General features: G+C 40.9%; 1 protein-coding gene across 8 annotated transcripts in view; it reads left to right on the top strand.

Annotated features, from left to right (window-relative positions):
- Positions 1-25,960, top strand: part of LOC142655634 (ubiquitin carboxyl-terminal hydrolase 22-A) — a 238,839-nt gene that overhangs the window by 181,661 nt on the left and 31,218 nt on the right. For all 8 annotated transcript variants that reach the window (XM_075830039.1, XM_075830038.1, XM_075830041.1 and 5 more), the window contains 3 exons: positions 2,555-2,702; positions 20,214-20,319; positions 24,692-24,850. In XM_075830039.1, the coding sequence (XP_075686154.1) occupies positions 2,555-2,702; positions 20,214-20,319; positions 24,692-24,850 (413 nt within the window). The remainder of the gene's footprint in view (positions 1-2,554; positions 2,703-20,213; positions 20,320-24,691; positions 24,851-25,960) is intronic.

Below are 25,960 nucleotides of genomic sequence, written 5' to 3'. Positions count from 1 at the left end.
CAGAAGTGTCAGGATTCTGAATACACATCCCGTCCTGGCTGGAGGTCGTGTATATTCATTGTCAGAACACTGCAGTAACATTATAATGTGTTTATGTGGCTGCACATAGCAATATAACTATATCTCTATGTGCAGTGTAAATGAATGGAGAGAAGTGCATGACGCTGATTGGTCAGCGTCATACACTCCTCTGTACAACGCCCACTTGGTCTAAAGTAAAAACACGCCCACTTGGGTATTAAGTAATTAGCATAAAGCTAAAAATCGCTTATAAAGTGGTAAAAATCGTTTTTCTAAATAAAAAGCACTGCTGTCACCTACATTATAGCGCCGATCTCATTATGTAGGAGATAGGGCACTTATAATGTGGTGACAGAGTCTCTTTAACTAAGACTTTCATACATCAATATGATGCTCTTTTCTTTACAATCTGGTTACCGATAAATGTCAATGTAATGTCATTATTAGTGCCCTATTTGTTGCCATTAAGTTATGGAATGTACATTTTTCTGTCGTTTCTGTACTACCAAAATGAAAAATAAAACCTTTATTTAAAAAAACAAACAAAAGAAAATCCAACGTAATGATCTACAAGTAACTTTCTGGGACGAGTCAGTCTATAGTCTCTGCTGACATGACCCTAACCTAGGACAAGTCAGTTGAGAGAATACCGGCTGCCGTAAACAGCCTGTTTTCTGCGAAGTGCATTTGGAAGTAGATATCTAAAAGGTATGAATAGAGGCATTACATTTCTTATTCTCCTTCCATATGCCATAAATGTCTGTTTGCTTAAAACTAATTTTGATGAATCATGTAAATGTCAAAATACGTACTATAGTAAATTGCAGGTAAACATAGGCAATTCCGCAGGTAAAATCTGCACTTAAAGAGGCTCTGTCATCAGATTATCAAATCCCGATCTCCTATTGAATGTGATCGGCGCTGCAATGTAGATAACAGCAAAGTTGTTTTTTGTTTTTTTTTTAAACTATCATTTTTGCCCAAGTTATGAGCAATTTTATATTTATGCAAATGAGCTTTTCAATGGACAACTGGGCGTGTTTTCTCGTTTTACCAACTGGGCGTGTATTGTGTTTTTACCAACTGGGCATTGTGAATAGAAGTGTATGATGCTGACAAATCAGCATCATACACTTCTCATCATTCCCAACCAGTTTCTTTCACTGCAGACACACAGCGTGACGTCACCCACAGGTCCTTCAACCTTGGCGTCGGAAGAGAGAAGACACATCCGCTCCAGGCGTCAGAGGGTATAGTTGAATCAGCTGCATCTCCATGTGCAGGTAAGCATAGCAAACTCCCTAGAGACGAGCATATTAACCTTTTGGACGCCTGGAGCCGATGTATCTTTGTCCGACGCCAAGGTTGAAGGCCCTGTGGGTAACGTCACGCTGTGTGTCTGCAGTGAAAGAATCTGGGTGGGAACGATAAGTGTATGATGCTGATTTGTCAGGTAAAAACACAATACACGCCCAGTTGGTAAAACGAGAAAACACGCCCAGTTGTCCATTGAAAAGCTCATTTGCATAAATATAAAATTGCTCATAACTTGGGCAAAAATGATCGTTTTAAAAAAAAATCAACTTTGCTGTTATCTACATTGCAGCGCCGATCACATTCAATAGGAGATCGGGATTTGATCATCTGGTGACAGAGCCTCTTTAATAGTGTGTTTTATGCATTTTTAGGTGCATTTTTTTAATTTTGTTGTGAAAATAGATGCAGATTTTGGTGTTTTTCTTATAAACTTGTCCGATACAATTCTGAAACGCAAGATAAGTGGACAATCTGCGGATTTTAAAATATGCACCACCAATCTATTTAGATGCGTAGAAATTCTGCAATGTGTAGATGAGATTACTTGAAATCTCATTTACTTTGCTGGTACTGTGTTACGCTGCAGAGAAAAATCAGCGTGGAAAGTCCGCACGTAATACGTACATGTGCATGTGGCCCTAATGTAACCTGAAATGCTGCACCAAAGATTAGTATTTGAGATGTGATGAAACTTACCAGTGCACAGCTCGGAGCCAGCTTATCTGCTGTGGCTTTCTTGCTCATTGCATGTATAGTCTATCTAATTCTGGGATGGTCATTTCAACATTTTATAAGTGCTTCAACTGTCCTGGTTTTGGCCATGGTCTTAAATATTCCCATCGTATTCCTAATTTGGCAGTGAAGTTAACTTGACTCTATGCCATATGACTGTTTAACTCCTCCTTCACCACTAGATGGACATAATGTAACTTAGAAGCTTTATTTTGGGCACAGGCTTGCATTCCTATACAGTCTTATCATATAGGTTTTTTGGTCATGTAAAAATATTTCATCCTGTTTAGTGGAATGTTTAATAGCTTTTCTGTAAAGTGTTTTTTTTTCTTCTGTTTGACCCCCCCCCCCCCCCCCTCCTCCATTCAGTCCACATTATTGAACCATTTTTGTGTGGACACATGAACACAAACAATCTGTTCTTATTGTAGTTCTGATCTTCAGTGTACAGCAATGATTTTTCTCTCCGCTCTTCACCACCTAGTTCTACTCTGGGCACCGATCTCCGCACATTCCGTATAGGCTACTGCACCTTGTATGGACACACGCACGGCATTTAGCAGGGTACGAGCAGCAGGATGCACATGAATTTCTAATTGCTGCATTAGATGTACTGCACAGACACTGCAAAGGTAAGTATCTACAGCCATCACATCAAACATGCCTTAATTTTGAAGTGCCAAAGTTTATTATAAGTGAGCTTGGACCTGTCCTGTGGTTAAGCCTGTAGTAGTTATATACTAATCCTTATTTTCTAGCTGCTTAAAGGCTATGTACACCCCTGACATATGTTTTGTTTTGTTTTTAAATAAAATTGTGCATCAGTGTGAATGGGGCAACTTCCTAAATATATATTTTATTTTATTTTTTTACTTTTTGAGGTACAGTTGATTTTGTTTTCTGTATATAGAGCAGGTGTATCGTTCGCTAAGACCTGAATGTGTCAGGTCTGCGGGACTGACTGTTTCAGTGTCAGCGGGTCCTGCGTGTCTCTGACAAGCAGGAGATACCCGTTATCGATCACATCTAAGTTATGTACTTGGATGTGATCGTTAACTGTTCGATCCTGCTTGTCAGACACACGCAGGACCCGCTGACACTGAACCAGTCAGTCCTGCAGACCTGACTGATACAGGATTCAGCGCAAGATACATCTGCGCTGTACACAGGATACAAAGCACCTGTATCTCAAGTCAAACGTGCACATAACCTTTAAAGGCATTGTCCAGTTTCAGTCCATTAATGTTATTTTTTTGTATGAAAAGATGCACTATTTTCCAATTTGCTTTCTGTAGTCATTCCTCACGGTTTTCATGATCTCTAGTTGTTAAGTAGGAACGTTCATTGTTTACTTCCAGTGGATAAAATTCTGTCCGTGATCATGTGATGAACACACAAATGCTGGGATTGTTAGAAGACACAGCTCTGATAAACCCACTGTAACGATACCGGCACCTGTGTCCATCACATTACCTTGGACAGAGTTAACAATGACTTTTCCTACTGAATGACAACTAGCAGAGATCTTGAACAATGAATAACACAAAGTATATTGAAAAATTGTATAAAAAATAACCAACTTGATGAAACGGCAAGAACCCTTTTTAAAGTCATTCCCTCCCCATTTTGGCTTGTTCACAAGATTTGGCAGAAATACCTGATAAGTGAGTGGCCCCCACCCACTTTCTGCAGGCAACCTGCTTGTGTATCCAAAAAAGGACAGAATGACCAACCGATACAAAAAGCTCTTTTTAGTAAATATCATCAAACCGTAATATCAAAAAGCACAATAAAATTGTATGAGAGAGCAAGAGGGGGCAAGATGGACATAGTCCAAAGAACACAGAAATGTGATATACCTAGTCAACCACAACTAGAATGATGATAATATAATGCATACATACCAGATAATACCAGTTATAACAAATCTAGATATGTACAATAGATCAAAGATAAAGTATGCACAAAAATAGAAGATAAAAACCCCACCACTGACCAAGGATAACAAACAAGACGCGTGGAATATATGTTCTTTAATGAAAGATGGTCCAAAAAGATCAATCTAATGTTACCAAAATACATGCGACCAGTCTATAGTGCGAAGTCAAGAGGATGTAACTCCAAAATTACCTAAAAATATACCTAAGTATATCAAAATGTGTAGCTGTAAACTAAGCATGACACACCAGGCAGATAAATATCACAGGGTCATAACATACTTTTAGCCATGATGAAGAAATCCTAGAAAGGGGAGAGTATAGCAATGCACGCCTCGACACGCGTTTCGCCTATGGCTTCGTCATGAGTCCAATGAAAGCTAAAAATACCAGGTTATATAAGGAGGATAGATGATGCGCCTGTAATGCAGTAACTGAGCGACAAGCAGCTGTGCCGCGGCCCCCGCCATGATGGAAACGTCCACATCCCCCAAGCACCGCAACCAGCATTATGACCCGACGCATGGGACTCCACACGTCAGTAGTCCTGGTAAAGCTGATACTAAGCATCACCAAAAGATGCGGCGGGACCAGCACATGCCAACAAAGCACAGGGGGAGCTGCGCAAGACAAAAGATGGAAGGACAGGGGACGGACTAAGATAAAAATAACTTGTATAGGATACAATCCATCATGGCCAATGGAATGCCATATAGGGCAATAAATCAACAATAGTAAAAATGTATACAATCGATATGTAGCAATATACTAATCCTAATAACACTAGTTTAGCTAGAATAGGCGATGTATATAGATACCCTAATGGCATCCATAGATAAAAAATATGTGCTACAAATAAATATTTAGTGTTACTAAAAACGCATACCACAAAACATGTACTTGCCCTTATCAATGAATTAAAATATCATCAAAAAGTTAATTTATTTCCGTAATTCAATTCAAAAAGTGACTCATATATTCTATAGATTCATTACATACAGTGATCTATTTCTAGCATTTTTTTTCTTTTTATGTTGATGATTATGGCAAATAGTTAATGAAAAACCCAAAATTGAGTGTATCAGAAAATTTGAATATTAAATAAGCCCAATTTCAAAAATGATTTTTAATAACTTAATGTTAGTTTACTGAAAAGTATGTACAGTATATGCACTCAATACTTCGGGGCTCCTTTTGCAAGAATTACTGCATCAATGCAGCGTGGCATGGAGGCGATCAGCCTGTGGCACTGCTGAGGTGTTATGGAAGCCCAGGTTGCTTTCATAGCGTCCTTCAGTTCGTCAGCATTGTTGGGTCTGGTGTCTCATCTTCCTCTTGACAATACCCCATAGATTCTCTATGGGGCTTAGGTCAGGCGAGTTTTCTGGCTAATCGAGCACAGTGATACTGTGGTTATTTAACCAGGTATTGGTACTTTTGGCAGTGTGGGCAGGTGCCAAGTCCTGCTGGAAAATGAAATCAGCATCTCCATAAAGCTTGTCAGCAGAGGGAAGCGTGAAGTGCTCTAAAATTTCCTGGTAGATGGCTGGGTTGACTCTGGACTTGATATAACAGTGGACCAACACCAGCAGATGACCTGGCTACCCAAACCATTATTGACTCTGGAAACTATACAATGGACCACAAGCAACTTGGATTGAGTGCCTCTCAACTCTTCCTCCAGACTCTGGGACCTTGATTTCCAAATGAAATGCAAAATTTACTTTCATCTGAAATCAGGACTTTGGACCACTGAGCAACAGACCAGTCCCTTTTCTCCTTAGCCCAGGTAAGACGCTTCTGACGTTGTCTCAAGTAATGCGACAGATGTAATCCATGTCCTGGATATGTCTGTGTGTGGTGGCTCTTGAAGCACTGATTCCAGCCTCAGTCCACTCCTTGTGAATTTCGCCCAGATTCTTGAATGGCCTTTTCTTGACAATCCTTTCGAGGCTGCGGTTATCCCTGTTGCTTGTGCACCTTTTTCTTGCACACTTTTTTTTTTACTTCCTCTCAACTTTCCATTAATATTCTTGGATACAGTACTCTGTGAACAGCCAGCTTCTTTAGCAATGTTCTTTTGGGGCTTAACCTCCTTGTGGAGGGTGTCAGTGACTGTCTTCTGGACATCTGTCAAGTCAACAGTCTTCCCCATAATTGTGTAGCCTACTGAACCAGACAGTTGGACCGTTTAAAGGCTTAGGAAACCTTTGCAGGTGTTTTGCGTTGATTAGCTGATTAGAGTGGGACACCATGAGTCTACAATCTTCAACTTTTACCCAATATTCAAATTTTCTGAGAGACTAATGTTGGAGTTTTCATTAACGGTTAGCCATAATCATCAACATTAACCTCGACGCAGCCTAGTTTTGGCTGTAAGGCTTAGAGCCCATTTTTCAAATCTGACATGTTTCACTTTATGTAGTAATAACTTCGGAATGCTTATACATATCCAAGCAATTCTGTGATAGTTTTTTAGTTTGAGACATTGGGCTTTGTGTTAGTGGTAAAATTTGGTCGATATATTCAGTGTTTGTTTGTCAATAAAAGCTAAATTTTTTGAAAATTTGGAAAAAATAGCATTTTTCTGAATTTAAATGTATCTGCTTGCAAGACAGATGGTTATACCACCCAAAATAGTTCACATTTCCCATATGTCTACTATATATTGGCATCATTTTTTGAACATTCTTTTATTTTTCTAGGATGTTACAAGGCTTAGAACATAAGCAGCAATTTCTCATATTTTGGATAAAATTTCAAAAGCCTCGTGTTTTTTTTAGGTACCAGTTCAGTTCTGTAGTTGCTTTGAGGGGCCTATATATTAGAAACCCCCATAAATCACCCCATTTTAGAAACTAGACCCTTCAAAGTATTCAAAACAGCATTTTGAAAGTTTATTAACCTTTTAGTATTTCACAGGAATTTAAACACCTGTATAGGAATACTTATTCCATTTTTATATGGAAAACAGACGGTTTTACCAGAGAAACACAACTCTTTACTTATTGCCCAGATTCTTCCGTTTTTAGAAATATCCCACATGTGGCCCTAGTGTGGTAATGGACTGAAGCACAGGCCTTCGAAGCAACGGAGCACCTAGTGGATTTTGAGGCCTCCTTTTTATTAGGCTGGTTTGAAGAGGTCTTGTGGTGCCAAAACTGTGGAAACCCCCAAAAGTGACCCTATTTGGCAAACTACACACTTGAAGGAACTTATCGAGGGCTACAGTGGGCATTTAGATCCACAGGTTTTTTGCTGCATTTTGTGGAATTTGGCTGTGCAATTGAAAATCATATTTTTCCCATAAAAGGTATGAATTTGACAAGGAATAAAGGAGAAAAAGAACCCCAAAATTTGTTAAGCAATTTCTCCCGATTTCGCCAATACCCCATATGTGTTCATAAACTGCTTGTTGGACAAACGGCAAAGCTCAGATAGGCAAGAGCGCTATTTGGCATTTAGATTTTGCTATTTTGGTTTCTGTGCGCCATGTCGCATTTGCAGAGCTTCTGAAAACATAAGTGACCCCATTTTGGAAACTAGACCCCTCAACTTTTTAAGAGGCGTGGTGACTAAAAAAAAACAGCAATTCTACTATTGCAGCATTCACCGTGCACTATAAATGACACATCCACTTCATTCTGCGGGGTGATACGATTACGCCGATACCAAATTACGTCTTATGGCGTTTGCACAATAAAATATTTAAAAAAAAAATCATTTACTTTTTGTATTGCCATATTCTAAGAGCCATAACTTTATTTTATTTTTCCATTAAGAAAGCGGTGTCGATTGGGGGGCGTGGCCGGATGAGCATGGAGTGAGACGTGTGTGCCTCAGCTCCTGAACACCAGGCATTACAAACGGCCCTAAACGGCTGAGAAAAGACCCAGCAAGTGCACTGACAGCGGCACTTAAGTCCTGCTTTCCGCCCTTTAACATGGGGAAAGCTAAAAAGAAAGCAAACTCTGCAAGACTTAGAGTTCTTTCCCTCCACGAGGTCCCAAAGTGGCGCCGGCGGCTTCCAGGCTGTGAGAACGGCTGAAGAGGGACCTTCTTCTCCTGCTTCCTCGCTGCAATCTTCAGCTAGTGGGAGAGACCACACCCGGTTCTCTCATGGATCCTCTCCTCAGATGCAAAGTGATACATCCAGGGGCCGAGTGAGTACTCATGTTGTTCCTCATATTCTATCTCCTACGCCACATATGCAAAGTACAGAGACTTGTCTCTCCCCTGCTATGCACGCATCACAGTCTACTGCTTCGCCTGTATCGGAAGATACTTTAAAAATCTTACTGGATAGTTTGAGAACCTCTCTCCAGTCTGACATTCAAGCTGCTTTTAAAAATATCCAAATGGAATTTGCTGCTCTGGGAGAACGTACCTCTCATATGGAGGATAAAATGGCTGACTTCTCAGCAGCGCATAATGAGCTGGTAGACATCAACAATGCTTTGGAAGAGGAAGTGGGATCCTTACGTTTAAAGGTGGCGGATTTGGAAGATCGGTCCCGCCGCAATAACGTGCGGTTTAGAGGCATATCTGAAGCGATTAAAACAACTTGAAGAATTTCTTACTGATTTTTTTTGTGGCGCTAGTACCGGATGTCCCTGTGTCAGATTTGCTTATTGATAGAGTGCATCGTATACCAAAACCCAAAGAATTACCTGCCACTATTCCGCTGGATGTGATCGCTCGTTTACACTTCTATCGATTTAAAGAGAAGATGATGCAAGCTGCCAGACAACCACCTCTTCTTCCAGACAGGTTTCAAGGTGTCTCCGCGTTCACGGATCTGTCAGCGGTTAAATTGGCGAAACGACGGGAGTTCCAAGATGTCGCGAAGATTTTAAGATCGCACAATGTTCAATATCGCTGGGGATTTCCTGTCAAGCTCATTATCACTAAAGATGGTCGGAAAGTGATTGCGAACAATCCAGCCAAAGTTCTGCAACTGCTTCAGGAATGGCATTTATCTCCGATTGCTTCCCTTCCTAAATCGCCAAGATCCAGATCCTTACCTAGATTGGAGAAGGAATGGGAAACTAAAGATCCTGACTGACTGCCTCTTGTATGTCTTGATAAATTCTGATATGATTACTAGGGCTGTGTTCACACTGAGTTTTTTGCAGCAGGAAAATTCCTCCTGCAAAAACTGCTCCAGACGGTTTTTTTGCACAGTGGTTTGACAAAAACTCGTCAAAACACTCAGGCGTTTTTTTTCCTCTTTCTGACTGATTGAAATGGTGTTTTTGTAGGCGGTAACCGCCTCAAGATGGGTCATGATGCTTCTTTTTGCCGCGACGCTTTTTTTTTGTTTGTTTTTTTTACTTGCGGTAAAGAACTTGTCCAACTCCCATTGAAATCAATGGGAGGCATTTTCGGGCGGTTTTGCGGCGCGGTTTCAGCGTCCGAGATAGAGAAAAAAAATCGTCGAAAAAAAACTCTGTGTGAACAGGGCCTAAAGGTTATTGCAGAATATTCTCTGTACTTCAGAAAGGGCTATGACATAACTGTCTGTTGTATATCCTTGCTGTATTTTCTTAAATGCCATGGTATGGTTCACGGTGATACACTGCAATTGATGTTTCACCTTCCCCCCTCTACATCTCACCTTAGGGTTTGATGTCCTCCCTCTCAGGATACTGTTTAATTGTTGTATGTCTGTTTTTGTTAAAGGAACAGTGTCATCACAAATTTTTTTTTCATATGTTAAAGATGTTAGTGCTTTATTAAAAACTTTTAGATTTATTTGTGTGTTTGTGTTTTACTTTTTCTTATTTTTACACTTTTTCTTCCCTATGGGGGCTGCCATTTTTTGTTCCATTTCTGTATGTGTCGATTAACGACACATACAGACATGGAATACGGCAGCCACAGTCCCATAGGGACTGCGAACGGCTCCCGTCCCATCCACTTCTGTGTACGCCGTCTGTGTGGGAACTGCGCATGCGCCGCTCCCACACAGTCCAATTTGAAATTGGCGCCGTCCGGCGGCATTTTCCTGTGGACCGGAAGTCGCGGCCGGACAGTAAGATTACTACTTCCGGTCGCGGCTTCCGGACTTGTGCACTTGGACCAGCGGCAGCGGACGGGCCGGAGGGAGCCGCGGCGGCAGGAGCAGGTAAGAGATTTCAATGTATGTTCGTGTTTGTGTACGTTTACTACTGTATGTAAACCTACTACACTGTGTGTTAGCTCAAAAAATGGCCACACACAGTGTAGGAGGTTAGACCGTTCAAACCTCTCGTTTATCCCGGCACTAGCCAGGATAAAGGAGGGGGGGATGCTGAGAGCTCACTAGAGCGAGGGCTTTTTACCCAATTTTGCAATGCTGCAATTTTGGGAATAGCTCCATCTAGTGACAAGCAATGGGAAATATTATAAATTAGAATCTAATTTATAATATTTCCTGACTCGTGAAAAAAATTTGAACAATGTTTAATCACCTACACACTAAATGTTTAATTAAAAAAAAAAAAACATGTTTTTCTGGCAACACATTCCCTTTAACTCCAGTCTATATAGGGCAGGTCAAAGCTGCTCTGGAAATCTCTATCTCAGACATGTAGTAAGTCAGTGGGTCTCAGGTAATTGTCTTTTAGCAGATGCATTTCATGTCTTAAAATGGTGCTACAGGTAGTTTCGCTTAACACTAAAGGACTTAATAGTCCGTTTAAACGTTCTATGGTATCGAAAGAGGCAAAACAGTCCCATGCGGATATCGTATGTTTGCAGGGAACCCATTTAAATCAGGTAGATGTAAGTAGGCTGCACCATAAGCAATTTGCGAATATATATGCCTCCCCGGCTTATCACAAAAAAAGGGGAGTCGCAATTGCGATTAGAAACTCTGTGGCTTTTATACTTAGGGAGTCCCATATAGATCCATATGGACGTTTTGTGATATTGATATGTGACATTAATATTACCTACACTCTGGTCGCAATTTATGCGCCCAACCAAAGACAGTTACGTTTTTTTCAATCACTGTTTAAACTTCTCAATAAGCATCGGTCGGGTTCGGTGTTACTTATGGGAGCTTTTAATAAAACAATGTGGCCCGCACTAGACTCCTCAGCTCATTCAGGGTCAGATAAACCGTCCGACTTGTACAATATTACTCAAAAAAGAAATGTTGTTAGATGTGTGGCGGCTCCAGCATCCTTCAGAGAAAGATTACACCTTTTTCTCTCATCCACATAAGACATATTCACGGATAGATATGTTTTTGGCGGATGATTTTTTGTTTCGTAGAATAATATCTACAAAAATAGGTAATATCGATTGGTCCGATTATGCGCCCATTTATTTTTCCATTGCAGAAAGATATAGTACTCCTCCTGCGAACCAATGGCGACTTAGCAAATTGAGGGGCAGATAGAAAATAATTGTTAACAAATCCGCTGATTTATTGCAAGAATTTTTTTTTGCTCAATGATACTGCCGACGTTTCCTCGGCTATGCTTTGGTGCACACACACAGCCTATATGCGGGATCACTTTATAAGTATTGCAGCTAGAGATAAAAGACAGAAAAATGAATTGAGATTTCATTTGTCATCCAACATCACTCAATTAAGTGCTTCCAACAAGCAGTCTTACTGTCCACACAGGGCTGCTCTGCTCAAGAATTTACAGAATCAACTCCACCAACTTGACCTTTTATAAATATGATCAGTCCTTGAGAAAGGTGAAGGAACGTTATTATGGATATAACAATAAAACCAGCGCCTTATTCGCTTCGCATCTCAAACAGAGATCCTTTATCTCCACTCATCTTTACCTTGGTGATGGAGCCATTGGCTACTTCCATTAGGTCATCTGTTGCTATTAGTGGGATAACAGTGGGGGATATATCTCATAAAATTGGCTTATTTGCGGATGATGTGCTCATTGCTATATCTGACCCTGAGACATCTCTATTAGAGGTCACTAAGATATTGGAGGCTTTTAGTGCAGTTTCGTATTATAAGCTTAATGTTACAAAGTCTATGGTTTTGAGTATGAATATTTCTCGTCGTCGTTTGGACTCTCTCCGGAAGAAATTTCCGTTTGTTTGGGTTGAGCACTCTTTCTCATACTTAGGAATACAACTTACCTACCCCACCTCTCTTTTATATAAATATAATTATAAACCATGCCAGAATTGCTGTTGTCTGTTCATCCTGAATTCAAAAGAATTTGAGAAAAGGATCAAAAAGTCGCATGAACTCCAAATAGTACCAATAAATACAAGCCGTCCCAAAACAAAAAGCCCTCATACAGCTGTGTCAGCAGAAAAATAAAAAAACTTATGGCTCTTAAAATATGGCGACACAAAAACAAATAATTTAGAGAAAAGTATTTTTACTGTAAGTAGTAAAACATACAAAATCAATATGAATTTGGTAACTGCGCAATCATAACGACGCGCTGAATAAAGTTATGATTTTTAGACCACACGGTAAACAGTGTAAATTTAAGACACAAAAAGTGGCGAAGTTTCAGGGGTTTTTTTTTCTCCTCTTACCCCCCCAAAGAAGTGAATAAAATTTAATCAATAAATTATATGTACCCTAAAATGATGCTGTTAAAAAATACATCTTGTCCCTCAAAAAACAAATTCTAATACAGCTATGTCGACGGAAATATAAAGACGTTATAGCTCTTTGAATGCGATGATGGCAAAACGTAAAAATTGCTTGGTCATTAAAAAGGCTCTGCCACCACATTATAAGTGCCCTATCTCCTACATAATCTGAGTGCGCTGTAATGTAGATTCCAGTAATGTCTTTTATTTTGAAAAACAATCAATTTTGAGCACGTTATGAGCCATTTTAGATTTATGCTAATGCTTTTCTTAGTAAAAGTAAAAACACGCCAGGTTGGTCATTAAGAAACTCATTATCATAAATATAAAATTGCTCATAACTTGCTCAAAAATGATAGTTTTTCCAAATAAAAACCACTGTTATCTACATTATAGCGCCAATCAGATTATGTAGGAGATAGGGCACTTATAATCTGGTGACAGAGCCTCTTTAAGGTTTAAAATTATTTTTGGTAGTAAGGGGTTAATACAAACACACAATTAAAGACCTAAATATCCTGGAAAGCATAAAACTCTCGCAAATCGCATGATCTATTTGCACAAATGTTATGCTTTCCGGGATACTTGTCATTTTTTTTTTTTTCTTTTTAAATTGTGTGTTTGTATTAATTTCTATTTTTCTTTGTTTACTCTTGTAGCTATTGTGGTGGGCCAAGGCAGGCTATGAGAGATCTATGGATGCTAATGGGAACTGAGCTGTCTACGAAAACATCTATAGTCATTTGGTATTTTATATTTGCTACGTCTATTATATATAGTTTATTGCACGTTATTATATGGTGTAATGTTGCGTGCACGATTTATGATATATTTTTGTCCGGGTCCGAATGATGTATAATGCAAACTTTCGTACCTTTTCTTCTATATTTAAGTTTTGTGGTATGTTTTTCAATTACAACTACATATTTACTTGCAGTAGATATTTTTTTTCACTGCGGATGCCATCCGGGTATACATGTGGTTTTGGATTTTTACATCCTTATTATTATGGAATTTTTATGCCTTATTGAATTATAGCACATGGTTATTTGCCTGTATCACGTTTTTTATTAGCTCTAAGCATTATTTTTACTTTTTTATATTTTATTTATAATTTTTTATTTTTCACATCACATTTTAACCCCTTTCCACATTAAGACGCACCGGTACGTCCTGTATTGCAGTGCTTTAAGGCACTGGGACATACCGGTGCATCCTGGCTAATAACGGTCACCCTACCAAAGGGCAGGGTGACAGAACTGTGCCATCAAGTGTTTGACAGTTCATCGGCACAGTAAATCGGTGATCGCTGTGATTGGTCAATCAAAGCGGACTGACCAATCACAGCTCCTTGAGAATGTGTATGTGATGGAGCTGGCTCAGAAGCTGAGCCAGCGCTATCACCGCCCGGTGTCGGTAGTCCGACATCCCGCTGTAACGGCTAGGCTCTGATCCGGGCGATTAACCCGTTAGATGCAGCGATCGCTGCATCTAAATGGTTTCTAGCCTATCGGCAACCCCTGATGGTTCCCTAGGCTGCAGATGTCAGCTGTTTTTTAACAGCTGACATCCTGCTCTAACGGCCAGGACCGGAGCTAGGCTCCGATCTGGCCAATTAACCCCAATCGCATCTAGATGGTTAGATCGCACCCTACGATGGTTGCTATTGCAATGGTAGCCTAAGAATGGCTTCCTAGTACGGAAGCCATTAGGCCCCGCCGGGAGGCAAAGCCTAATAGGCTTGCTGTCAGTGAATAGCTGACAGCGCTAATACACTGCACTATGTAGGTAGTGCAGTGTATTAGAATAGCGATCAGGGCTTCATGCCTCAAAAGTTCCTTAGTGTGACAAAAAAATAAAGTTAAAACAAGTTAATAAAAATGTTGTAAAGAAGTAAAATAAACCTTTCACGTTAAAAAAAAAAATCTAACAGTCTTTTTCCCCATAAGAAGTCTTTTATTATAGGAAAAAACGGAAACCATTAAAACAAGTACACATGTAGTATCACCGCGTCCGTAATGGCCCGAACTATAAAAATATCACGCTATTGTACCCGCACGGTGAACACCGTTAAAAAATAAAAATAAAAAACTATTCCAGAATCGCTGTTTTTTAGTCACTACCCCTCCCAAAACAGAATAAAAAAATGGATCTAAAAGTCGCATGTACCCAAAAATGATACCACTAAAAACTACAGCCCGTCCCGCAAAAAACAAGCCCACCCACAGATTTTTTGATGGAAAAATAAAAAAGTTATGGCTCTCCGAATATGGCGACACAAAAAATTCATTATTTGAAGCAAAAGTGATTTTATTGTGCAGACTCTGCAAAACATAAAAAAAAACGATATACATATGGTATAGTCATAATCGTATAGACCCGCAGAATAAAGTAAAATGGTCAATTATAGCGCATGGCGAACGCAGTAAAAAAAGAATAAAAAACATGATCAGAATTGCTGGTTTTTGGTTACCTTGCTTGCCAAAAAATGAAATAAAAAAAGTGATCAAAAAATCGCATGTCCCCCAAAATGGTACCAGTGAAATCTACAGATTGTCACGCAACAAATAAGCCCTCACCCAGCTCCGGTGGCGATAAAATAAAGAAGTTCTGGCTCTCAGAATATGGCGATGCAACATGTGCAGAGTGTTCTAAAAGCGGATAAGATTTTTTTATTTATCAGTGCGACACCGGCCACACACCTGTGGATTATTATTTATTTACAGCATTATTATACCCTCTTATTATATATATCCTGATGTACTCAGCACAGCTTACATATACCCCAACATTGTAAACTGAAATGCCAGCAAAACCCCAAACAGAACTACCACTAAGCAAAATCTCCCCGCTTAACAGTTTATGTATCTTCAGTGGCACGAACTGGGCACTAAAATGGCATATACCTATAAAAAAATGTAAATTTAAATTTTCACTTTGCACCATCCACTGAGCATTCATTTCTAATAAAAAAGAAAAAAAACCTGTGGGGTCAAAATGCCTTGAGGGGTGCAGTTTCCAAAATGGGGGTCACTACTTCTTTTTTTGTTTTTTTTAGCATTTTAACCCAGAGCCCTGCCATTGCGAGCTAATACTGCAAAAATCACCAAAATAGGCCTCACATGCGCATTTGTTCTTTTACTTCTTAGCCCTGTCATATGTCCAGGCAAATGATAAATGCCTTGAGGGGTGTAGTTTACAAAATGGGGTCACTTCTCTGGGTTTTCCACTCCGCTCTGGTACCTAAAGAAGCTCTGAAAATGCAACATGGCGCCTGTACACCAGTCCAGCAAAATCTGCGCTCTAAAAGCCAAATGGCGCTCCTTCCATTTTGATCTCTGCCATGTGCCCAAACAGCCGTTTAGGGCCACACAATAGGGTATTACCGTACTCGGGAGAAATTGGGTAACAAATTGTGTGTTGTCTTTTCTCCTATTACTCCTTGTGGGGAAAAAAAATTGGGCAAAAAACGACATATTTTTGGGAATATTTTATTTTAATTTTTTTCATTTTCACTTCCTCATTTGAATACAATTTATGAAACACCTCTGTGATCAAAATGCTCACTACACCCCTGTATGATTATCCTTAGGGGTATAGTTTCCAAAATGGAGTCACTTCTCAGGGGTTTCTAATGTACTGGTTCCTCAGGGGCTCTGCAATTGCGACATGGCGCCCAAAAAACAATCAACCAAAATCTACATGCCAAGTAGCATCCCTGCCATTCTGAGCCCTGCCGTGTGTCCAAACAGCAGTTTATGACCCCATATGGGGTATTGCCGTAATCGGGAGAAGATGCTTTACAAATGTTGCGCTTTTTCTCATGTATTCCTTGTAAAAATTAAACATTTCTAAGCTTTTTCAGAAAAAAGTAGACTTTCATTTTTACAGACTAATTCCAATAAGTTTAGTAAAGAAACTGTGGCGTCAAAATGACAACTATACCCCTAGATAAATTTCTTGAGAGGTGTAGTTTCCAAAATGGGGTCACTTTTGGGGGGTTTCCACTTTTTTGGCTCACCAAGACCTCTCAAACCGGACATGGTGCATAAAATATATTCTTAAAACAGGCGGTCCCAAAATCCACTAGGTGCTTCAGTCCATTACCACACTAGGGCTACATGTGGCATGTTTATAAAATCGGCAGAATCTGGGCAATAAATATTGAGTTGCATTTCTCTGGTAAAACTTTCTGTGTTAAAGAAATGTATTACCAATAAATTTTGGCCAAAAAAATAAATTTAAAATTTCCCTTCTACTTTGCTTTAATTCCTATGAAACGCCTAAAGGGTTAAGAAACTTTCTGAATGCTGTTTTGAATGCTTTGAGGGGTCTAGTTTTTTAAATGGGGTGACTTATGGGGACTTTCTAATATATAAGGCCCTCAAAGCCACTTCATAAATGAACTGGTCTCTGAAAAAATAGCCTTTTGAAATTTTCTTGAAAATGTGAGAAATCGCTGCTAAAGTTTGTAAGCCTTATGTCCGAGAAAAATAAAAGGACTTTTAAAAAACGATGCCAGCATAAAGTAGACATACGGGAATTGTTAACTAGTAACTATTTTGTGCAGCATTACTATCTGTCTTGCAAGAAAATACATAAAAATTTTGGAAAATGATAATTTTTGCAAATTTTCGCAGAATTTTGGAGTTTTTCACAAATAAGCACTGAATATATCGACTAAATTTTACCACTAACATAAAGTACATTGTGTCACGAGAAAAGAATCTCGGAATCGCTTGTATACATAAAAGCATTCCAAAGTAATTACTACATAAAATTACACGTCAGATTTGAAAAAATTGTCTGTCCTTAGTGACCACCAATACGCCTTTTCACTGCGGTCACTAAGGGGCCTTAGGCTAGGCCGTCGCCTTTTCACGCCGGCCCAGTCTAAGTCCTGCACGGGTGTCCCATGCAGCTTGGAGCCAGGGCTCTGCTGTCTGATGACAGCCGGGCTCCTGTTCCAATGCCCGCGATCGAAGTTTACTTCGATCACGGCCATTTAAGCTGTTAAATGCCGCAGTCAATAGCGACCGTGGCATTTAACTTGTTTACAAAGGTAGTGAGTTCCCTCTCTCCCCCATAGGCGGCCCGCAACTGCAATCGCGGGTCTCCGATGGGGTGTCATAGCGGCCGGGGCCTGATAAAGGCCCCCAGGTCTTCCTTGGGCATAGGCCTTTCAGTACGTGCCAGAGGCACGTCCTAATAGATTGCCTGCCAGATTTACACAGACAAGCAATAATGCTCTGGTATACGAAGTATACCAAAGCATAGCAACGATCTGAAGATCACATAGTAAAGTCCCCTAGTGGGATTAATAAAATAAGCAATTAATATGAGATAAAGATTATTAATAAAAATGACAGTAGAAAAAAAAAACAGAACCATTTTTTCCCATAAAAAGTGGTTTTATTTAGTAAGTGTAAAAAATGAATAAAAGTACACATATATGGTATCGCCGCGACCGTAATAACTCTATAAAGTTAATATGTATTTTAAACCGCAAGGGGAACACCGTAAAAAAAAAACCCGCAAAACACAATGGCGAAATTGCTATTTTTTTCCATTGCCCCCCAAAAAAGTCATAATAAAAAATAATCAATAAGTCCCATGTACCCTAAAACAGTACCAATCAAAACTACGTCTCGTCCCGCAAAAAAACAAGCCCAAAAAATCACTACATTGACGGAAAAATAAAAAAATTATGGCTCTTGGATAGCGACGATGCAAAAACAAGTTTTAGTTCAAAAGTGTTTTTATTGTGCAAAAGTCGTAAAACATAAAAAACCTCTACATATGTGGTATAGTCGTAATCGTACCAACCCATAGAATAAAGTTAACGTGTTATTTACACCGCACAGTGAACGGCGTCAATTTAAAATGCCTAGAACTATGGTGGAATTTCAGGGTTTTTTTCTAATCCCCCCCCCCCCCCAAAAAAGTTAATCTACAAATTATATGTACCCTAAAATGGTGCCATTAAAAAGTCCTACTAATCCCGCAAAAAACAAGTTCTCATACAGCTATGTCGACGGAAAAATAAAAAAATTATAGCTCTTTGAATGTGACTATAGAAAAACAAATAACATAGCTTGGTCATTAGGGCCTAAAATAGGCCCTTCACTAAAGGGGTTAAGGCCAAAACAGGCTGTATCCTTAAGGGATTAATGCACTATTATTTTTTTTCTTTGTTTACTATTCATACTTATTTATATGTGCACTATGGACATACTAATATATTGTTCTATGTGATGGTATTGGTTATATGGCAATCATTCTTTTGATGTTTTCATATTAATTACCTATTCTAGCTCGTAGCTAGTGTTAGGATTATTATACTGCCATATATCTATTGTATACATTTTTACTATTGTTGATTTATTGCCATATATGCCGTTCCATTGGCCATGTTGGATTGTATCCTGTATAAGTTATTTTTATCTTAGTCCCCAGTCCTTCCTACATTTTTTGTTTTTCTTGCGCCGCTCCCCCTGTGCTTTTTTGGCATGCACGGACCGAACGTGCTGGTCCCGCCGCATCCTTTGGTGCTGCTTAGTATCAGCGTTACCATGACTACTGACATGTGGCGTCTCGGTCGTATCATGACCCTGGTTGTGGCGCTTGAGGGATATGGGCGGTTCCATCATGGCGGCACCGCGCCACTGCTTTTTGTCGCTCAGGTGCTGCATTTTATGGCCTGATCATCTCTCCTCTTTATATATCATGGTCGTTTTAGCTTTCATTAGCATCCTGACGAAGCCATAGGCAAAACACGCGTCTAGGCTTGCTTTGCCCTTTCTAGGATTCCTCTATCATGGCTAATGGTATGTTATGACCTTGTGTGATATTTATCTTCCTGGTGACATGCTTAGTTTGGAGCATACTCATGTATATATTTTGGATAATTTTGGACTGTTTCATCCTCTTTAATTAGCACTGTAGACTGGTCGCATGTATTTTGCTAAAGTTATATTGATTCTTTTTTAGACCATCTGTCATTTTATAACCTATATTCCATCCCTGGTCGGCTGTTTTTTTTTTCTATTTTTGTTCATACTCTATCTTTGATTTATTGTACATATCTAGATTTGTTATAACTGGTATGTATGCATTGTATTATTATCATTCTAGTTGGGGTAGACTAGGCATATCAAATTTCTGTGTTCTTTAGACTATGTCCATCTTGTCCCTTCTTGCTCTCTCATACAATTTTATTGTGCTTTTTGATATTACTTCTGATGATATTTAATAAAGATATATGCTGGGCACTCTCTCCTTTTTTGGATACATAAGTGGGTACTGTTTGTTTATGAAGGGCCCTCTACGAAAGAGTTGGAGGTAATTTGTAGGTTTTCGGCTACTCTATTTGTGCCATAAAAAACACCTAGACCCGAGCAAAATGGGGGGGGGGATTCCTTTTTGAATGGGGCCTTACTTGAATAAAAGTCTGAAAAAGTAGACATTTCCCATGCATTTCTATCTCGCTTGTTGATTTATGCCAGGCACTTCCATGTGTCTGTGCGAGTTTAAATAAAATTGCAATTTACCTTTTTCATGCATACATTTCTTGTATAATCTAACCCTAATTGATAAATGTGTATTCGTAATCTCTTCTCTTTATTATATTAGGTGATGACAATGGAAAAAAGGCCAACAATCCGAACCACTGTAACTGCATTATAGACCAAATTTTCACAGGAGGCCTCCAGTCGGATGTAACCTGTCAAGTGTGCCAGTAAGTCAATACTTCAGCTCACTCTTTCTAAAACATAGTACTTTTAAGGACTATAGGTTTAGAAAGTATAGTTTGTAAATGGATTGAGAATTGGCCCATGGACCGTATCCAGAGAGTTGTGGTCAATGATTCCTACTCTGAATGATCCCCAGTAATAAGTGGTGTACCCCAGGGTTCAGTGCTGGGACCAATATTATTCAATTTATGTATTAATGATATGGAGGAAGGGATTAATAGCACTATTTCTATTTTTGCAGATGTCACCAATCTATGTAATATAGTTCAGACTATGGAAGATGTTCGTGAATTGCAAACGGATTTAAACAAACTGAGTGTTTGGGCGTCCAGTTGGCAAATGAAGTTTAATGTAGATAAATGTAAAGTTATTCATCTGGGTACCAACAACCTGCATGCATCATATGTCCTAGGGGGAGCTACACTGGGGGATTCACTTGTTGAGAAGGATCTGGGTGTACTTGTAAATAATATTACCACTTTACAAAGCATCTAGAATATGCAGTTCAGTTCTGGGCTCCAGTTCATAGAAAGGATTCCCTGGAGTTGGAAAAAATACAAAGAAGAGCAACGAAGCTAACAAGGGGCATGGAGAACCTAAGTTATGAGGAAAGATTAAAAGAATTAAACCTATTTAGCCTTGAAAAAAGACGACTAAGGGGGGACATGATTAATTTATATAAATCTATGAATGGCACATACAAAAAATATGGTGAAATCCTGTTCCATGTTAAATCCCCTCAAAAAACAAGGGGGCACTCCCTCCGTCTGGAGAAAAAAAGTTTCAACCTGCAGAGGCGACAAGCCTTCTTTACTGTGAGAACTGTGAATCTATGGAATAGCCTACCGCAGGAGCTGGTCACAGCAGGGACAGTAGATGGCTTTAAAAAAGGCTTAGATAATTTCCTAGAACAAAAAAAATATTAGCTCCTATGTGTAGAAATTTTTCCCTTCCCTTTTCCCATCCCTTGGTTGAGCTTGATGGACATGTCTTTTTTTCAGCCGTACGAACTATGTAACAAATAAGGGGCGTGGAGAATCTAAGTTATGAGGAAAGACTAAAAGAATTAAACCTATTTAGTCTCGAAAAAAGACGACTAAGGGGGGACATGATTAACTTATATAAATATATTAATGGCACATACAAAAAATATGGTGAAATCCTGTTCCATGTAAAACGCCCTTAAAAAACAAGGGGGCACACCCTCTTTCTGGAGACAAAAAGGTTCAACCTGCAGTGACGACAAGCCGCCTTTACTGTGAGAACTGTGAATCTATGGAATAGCCTACCGCAGGAGCTGGGCACAGCAGGGACAGTAGATGGCTTTAAAATAAGCTTAGAAAACTTCCTAGAACAACAAAATATTACCTACTATGTCAATGTGTAGAAATTATTCCCTTCCCTTTTCTCATCCCTTGGTAGAACTTGATGGACATGTGTCCTTTTTTTCAACCGTACTAACTATGTAACAGTAAGGGAATTTGCTGTGTAGCTTCTGTTACAATGAGTAGGGGATTGATGACACTCTCACTATTGGAGATGCACTTTAAATAGTCACCCAGTTAGCTGTAAACTTATCACACTCCGTATAATACCATCAGATCTGTAGACTAATTGTCTTTGTTATGCCCATTGTTATGCAGAATTACATTCCAGGAAACAAAATTATATATAGCATTTGGGAAAAGTTGGGTGACCACTTCCATGGCAGCAATCAGGGGTTATCACCAGTAAGGCTTCGTTCACATCTGCGCCAGGGCTCGGCTTCGACGGAACGTCGGAGATTTCCGTCAGAATGGAGCCCTGACTGACAAACGGAAACCATAGGTTTTTGTTTCCATCACCATTAAACAGAAACCATTAGCACCGGATCCGTCGCCATTGAAATCAACGGTTTCCGTTTGTGTCAGTCAGGGTCCCGTTCAGACGGAAAGCCCCATCGGAACGGGACCCTGGCGCAGATGTGAACGAAGCCTAAGGCCTCATTCACACGACAGGGTCCGAGTGTCGGCCGGGAAAATCAGCCGTTTTTGGCCGATTTTTCCCGGCCGGTTTGCATCCGTTTTGCATCCGTTCCGATTCCGTTCCGGGCCGAGTTGCCGTTTTTACCAGCCGATTTGGACCCGATTTGCATCCGTTTTTTTTTCCCTGTCCGTTTTAAAATCGGATGAATTTCATTTAAATTTGTTGCCACACACAGCCCTTTGTAGATAATGCCACAGCCCCCCTGGTAGGTAATGCCACCCAGCCCCCTGTAGGCGATGCCACCCTGTCCCCTGCAGGCGATACCACCCTGTCCCCTGCAGGTGATGCCACCCAGCCCCCTGCAGGTAATGCCACCCAGCCCCCTGTAGGTAATGCCACCCAGCCCCCTGTAGGTAATGCCACCAAGTCTCCTGTAGGTAATGTCACCAAGTCCCCTGTAGGTAATGTCACCAAGTCCCCTGTAGGTAATGTCACACAGCCCCCTGTACGTGATGCCACACAGCCCCCTGTAGGCGATGCCACACAGCCCCCTGTAGGCGATGCCACACAGCCACCTGTAGGCGAGGCCACACAGCCAACTGTAGGCGATGCCACACAGCCCCCTGTAGGCGATGCCACACAGCCCCCTGTAGGCGATGCCACACAGCCCCCTGTAGGCGATGCCACCCTGCCCCTGTAGGCGATGCCACCCTGCCCCCTGTAGGCGATGCCACCCTGCCCCCTGTAGGCGATGCCACCCTGCCCCCTGTAGGCGATGCCACCATGCCCCCTGTAGGCGATGCCACCCACCCTGCCCCCTGTAGGTGATGCCACCCACCCTGCCCCCTGTAGGATATGCCACCCACCCTGCCCCCTGTAGGTGATGCCACCCACCCTGCCCCCTGTAGGAGATGCCACCCACCCTGCCCCCTGTAGGAGATGCCACCCACACTGCCCCCTGTAGGTGATGCCACCCTGCCCCTGTAGGTGATGCCACCCTGCCCCTGTAGGTGATGCCACACAGTCCCCTGTAGGTTCCACCCATCCCCCCCCCCCCTTCCAGGAGAAGTCACTGACTTCAATGTCCATATATGGACAGTGTAGTCACTGACTTCTCCTGAAGAGGAATTCCCTGCCACAGGTCGGGAATTCCGCTTCAGAAGTGAGTGACGTCACTGTGTCCATATATGGACAGTGTAGTCACTCACTTCTCCTGTAGCGGAATCCCCGGCCATAGAGTCGGGGATTTCGCTGCAGAAGTGAGTCACTACGCTGTGTCCATATATGGACAGTGTAGTCACTCACTTCTCCTGTAGTGGAATCCCCGGCCATAGAGTCGGGGATTCCGCTGCAGAAGTGAGTGACTTCGCTGTGTCCATATATGGACAGTGTAGTCACTCACTTCTCCTGTAGCGGCATCCCCGGCCATAGAGTCAGGGATTCCGCTGCAGAAGTGCGTGACTTCGCTGTGTCCATATATGGACAGTGTAGTCACTCACTTCTCCTGTAGCGGCATCCCCGGCCATAGAGTCGGGGATTCCGCTGCAGAAGTGAGTGACTTCGCTGTGTCCATATATGGACAGTGTAGTCACTCACTTCTCCTGTAGTGGAATCCCCGGCCATAGAGTCGGTGATTCCGCTGCAGAAGTGAGTGACTTCGCTGTGTCCATATATGGACAGTGTAGTCACGCACTTCTCCTGTAGCGGAATCCCCAATCCCCGGCCGGGGATTGGGGATTCCGACTCCTACAGCGAGCAATAAAAGATCCTCCTCCTCACATGCACTGTGAGGAGGAGGAGAGAGAGTGCGCGAGCGACGGTAGACCCGGCCATCACTCGGGACACATTCCGGTGATGGCCGTGTATTACCCGGCCCCATAGACTTCTATGGGAGCCGGGCGGCCGGGCACCCGGCTGAAAATAGAGCATGTCCTATTTTTTGACGGGCGGTTTTCCCGGCCGTCAAAAAATCGGTCGTGTGAATAGCCCCATTAGGGGTCTATTATTCCTAATGCAGCCGGGTGCCGGCCGATTTATGAACGGCCGGCACCCGGCCGGGAATCCCTGTCGTGTGAATCCCGCCTAAGAGACCAGGACGATGCGGAGATGCCTTAATCTAAGATTAGAACTTTTCACAAAACAGGGTTTTTCTTTTCTATTTTTTTTGTGATGTTTTCCTGTACGTAATAATTCCCATTTTAGCATATCGCATAAACAGAAAATTTTTGGTTACAACAGCCCTCTCATAAAGCATGTCTGCAATCATGGTGTTTAGTCTAAGGCTTTAGATTCCTATTCTGATATAGAAACATAGCCTTTTACATTTACATACATTTTTATATAGTACAAATAACTGTTATGAATGTCTCTTCTATGTTTTTTTCTTTTCAGTGGTGTTTCCACAACAATAGATCCGTTTTGGGATATCAGCTTGGATTTGCCTGGTTCTTCAAGCCCTTTTTGGCCCCTGAGCCCTGGGAGTGACAGTGGTGTTGTGAATGGGGAAAGTCATGTGTCTGGAATGACAACACTAACAGATTGTTTGAGAAGGTAATACTGACCACTTTAATAGGGTTAATGTTTGAAGGGATACCTCCATATAAGATGGTTTATGTTGCCTCCACATATACACTTGGTTTCGAGTTCAATAGTAGTACATTTTATTTAGAGTGGTTATTTCGCAGGCATAGTTGATATCCGGTCACCGGGAATTATAAGAAGGTAATTTCATTCAGCAACTACCAGTGTTTTATTTCAGGACATGGGTAAATGTTTCGGTATGCGAATAAGCTAACCCTCTTCACTTATGAATTTTGCAAGAGCAACCGCAATAAAAGTTTCCACAAAGTGGGTGGTAAGAAAATAGTGCCATATTGTGTCTCGAATGAAGAGGTGGCAGTTGCACATCACAACATCCTATCTGTTCCAAGACTACAGGAGCTGTAAATGGTCCCTGTATTCTGCTGACGCTAAAGGGGGAAACTGTAGCATAGAAGTATTTCCGGTATCTACAGTGCATTCGGAAAGTCTTCAGACCCTTTCACTTTTTGTTTTATGTTGAGGCCTTGTGCTAAAACAAAAAAAAAATGAAACAAGTTTTTCCCCATAATTCTGCACTCAAACCCCATAATCACAAAGGGAAAACAGAATTTTATAGATTTTAGCAATTTTAATAAATTTGAAAGTCAAATTTCGCATGGACATGATTCTTCAGACCCTTTGCTATGACACTTGAAATTAAGTTCAGGGGGTCCCCCATTTCTCTAGATCATCTTTTAAATGTTTCTCACCTTGATTGGCGTCCACCTGTGGTAAATTCATTTGATTGGTCATGATTTGGAAAGACACACCCCTGTTTATACCAGGTCTCACAGCTCACAATGCATATCAGAGCAAAAACCAAGCCATGAGGAGAAAAGCACTGCCTGTAGAGCTCAGACAGGATTGTGTGGAGGCCCAGATCTGGAGAAGGGTACAAAAATGCAGCACTGAAAGTTCCCAAGAGCACAGTGGCATCCATAACTGTTAACTCCTTCCTCCGCATCCACTCTTGAACTAAATGATAGGCCCCAATTTTTTAAATCTGACGTCACTTTATGTGGTAATAACTTTTGGATGCTTTCCCCAATCCAAGCCTTTATGAGATTGTTGTCTCGTGAC

The sequence above is a fragment of the Rhinoderma darwinii genome, chromosome 6 (assembly GCF_050947455.1).
Source record: "Rhinoderma darwinii isolate aRhiDar2 chromosome 6, aRhiDar2.hap1, whole genome shotgun sequence".
NCBI classification, from domain to species: domain Eukaryota; kingdom Metazoa; phylum Chordata; class Amphibia; order Anura; family Rhinodermatidae; genus Rhinoderma; species Rhinoderma darwinii.
Note: the sequence above shows the minus strand (reverse complement) of the source record. Positions and strands in the feature narration are given on the sequence as shown.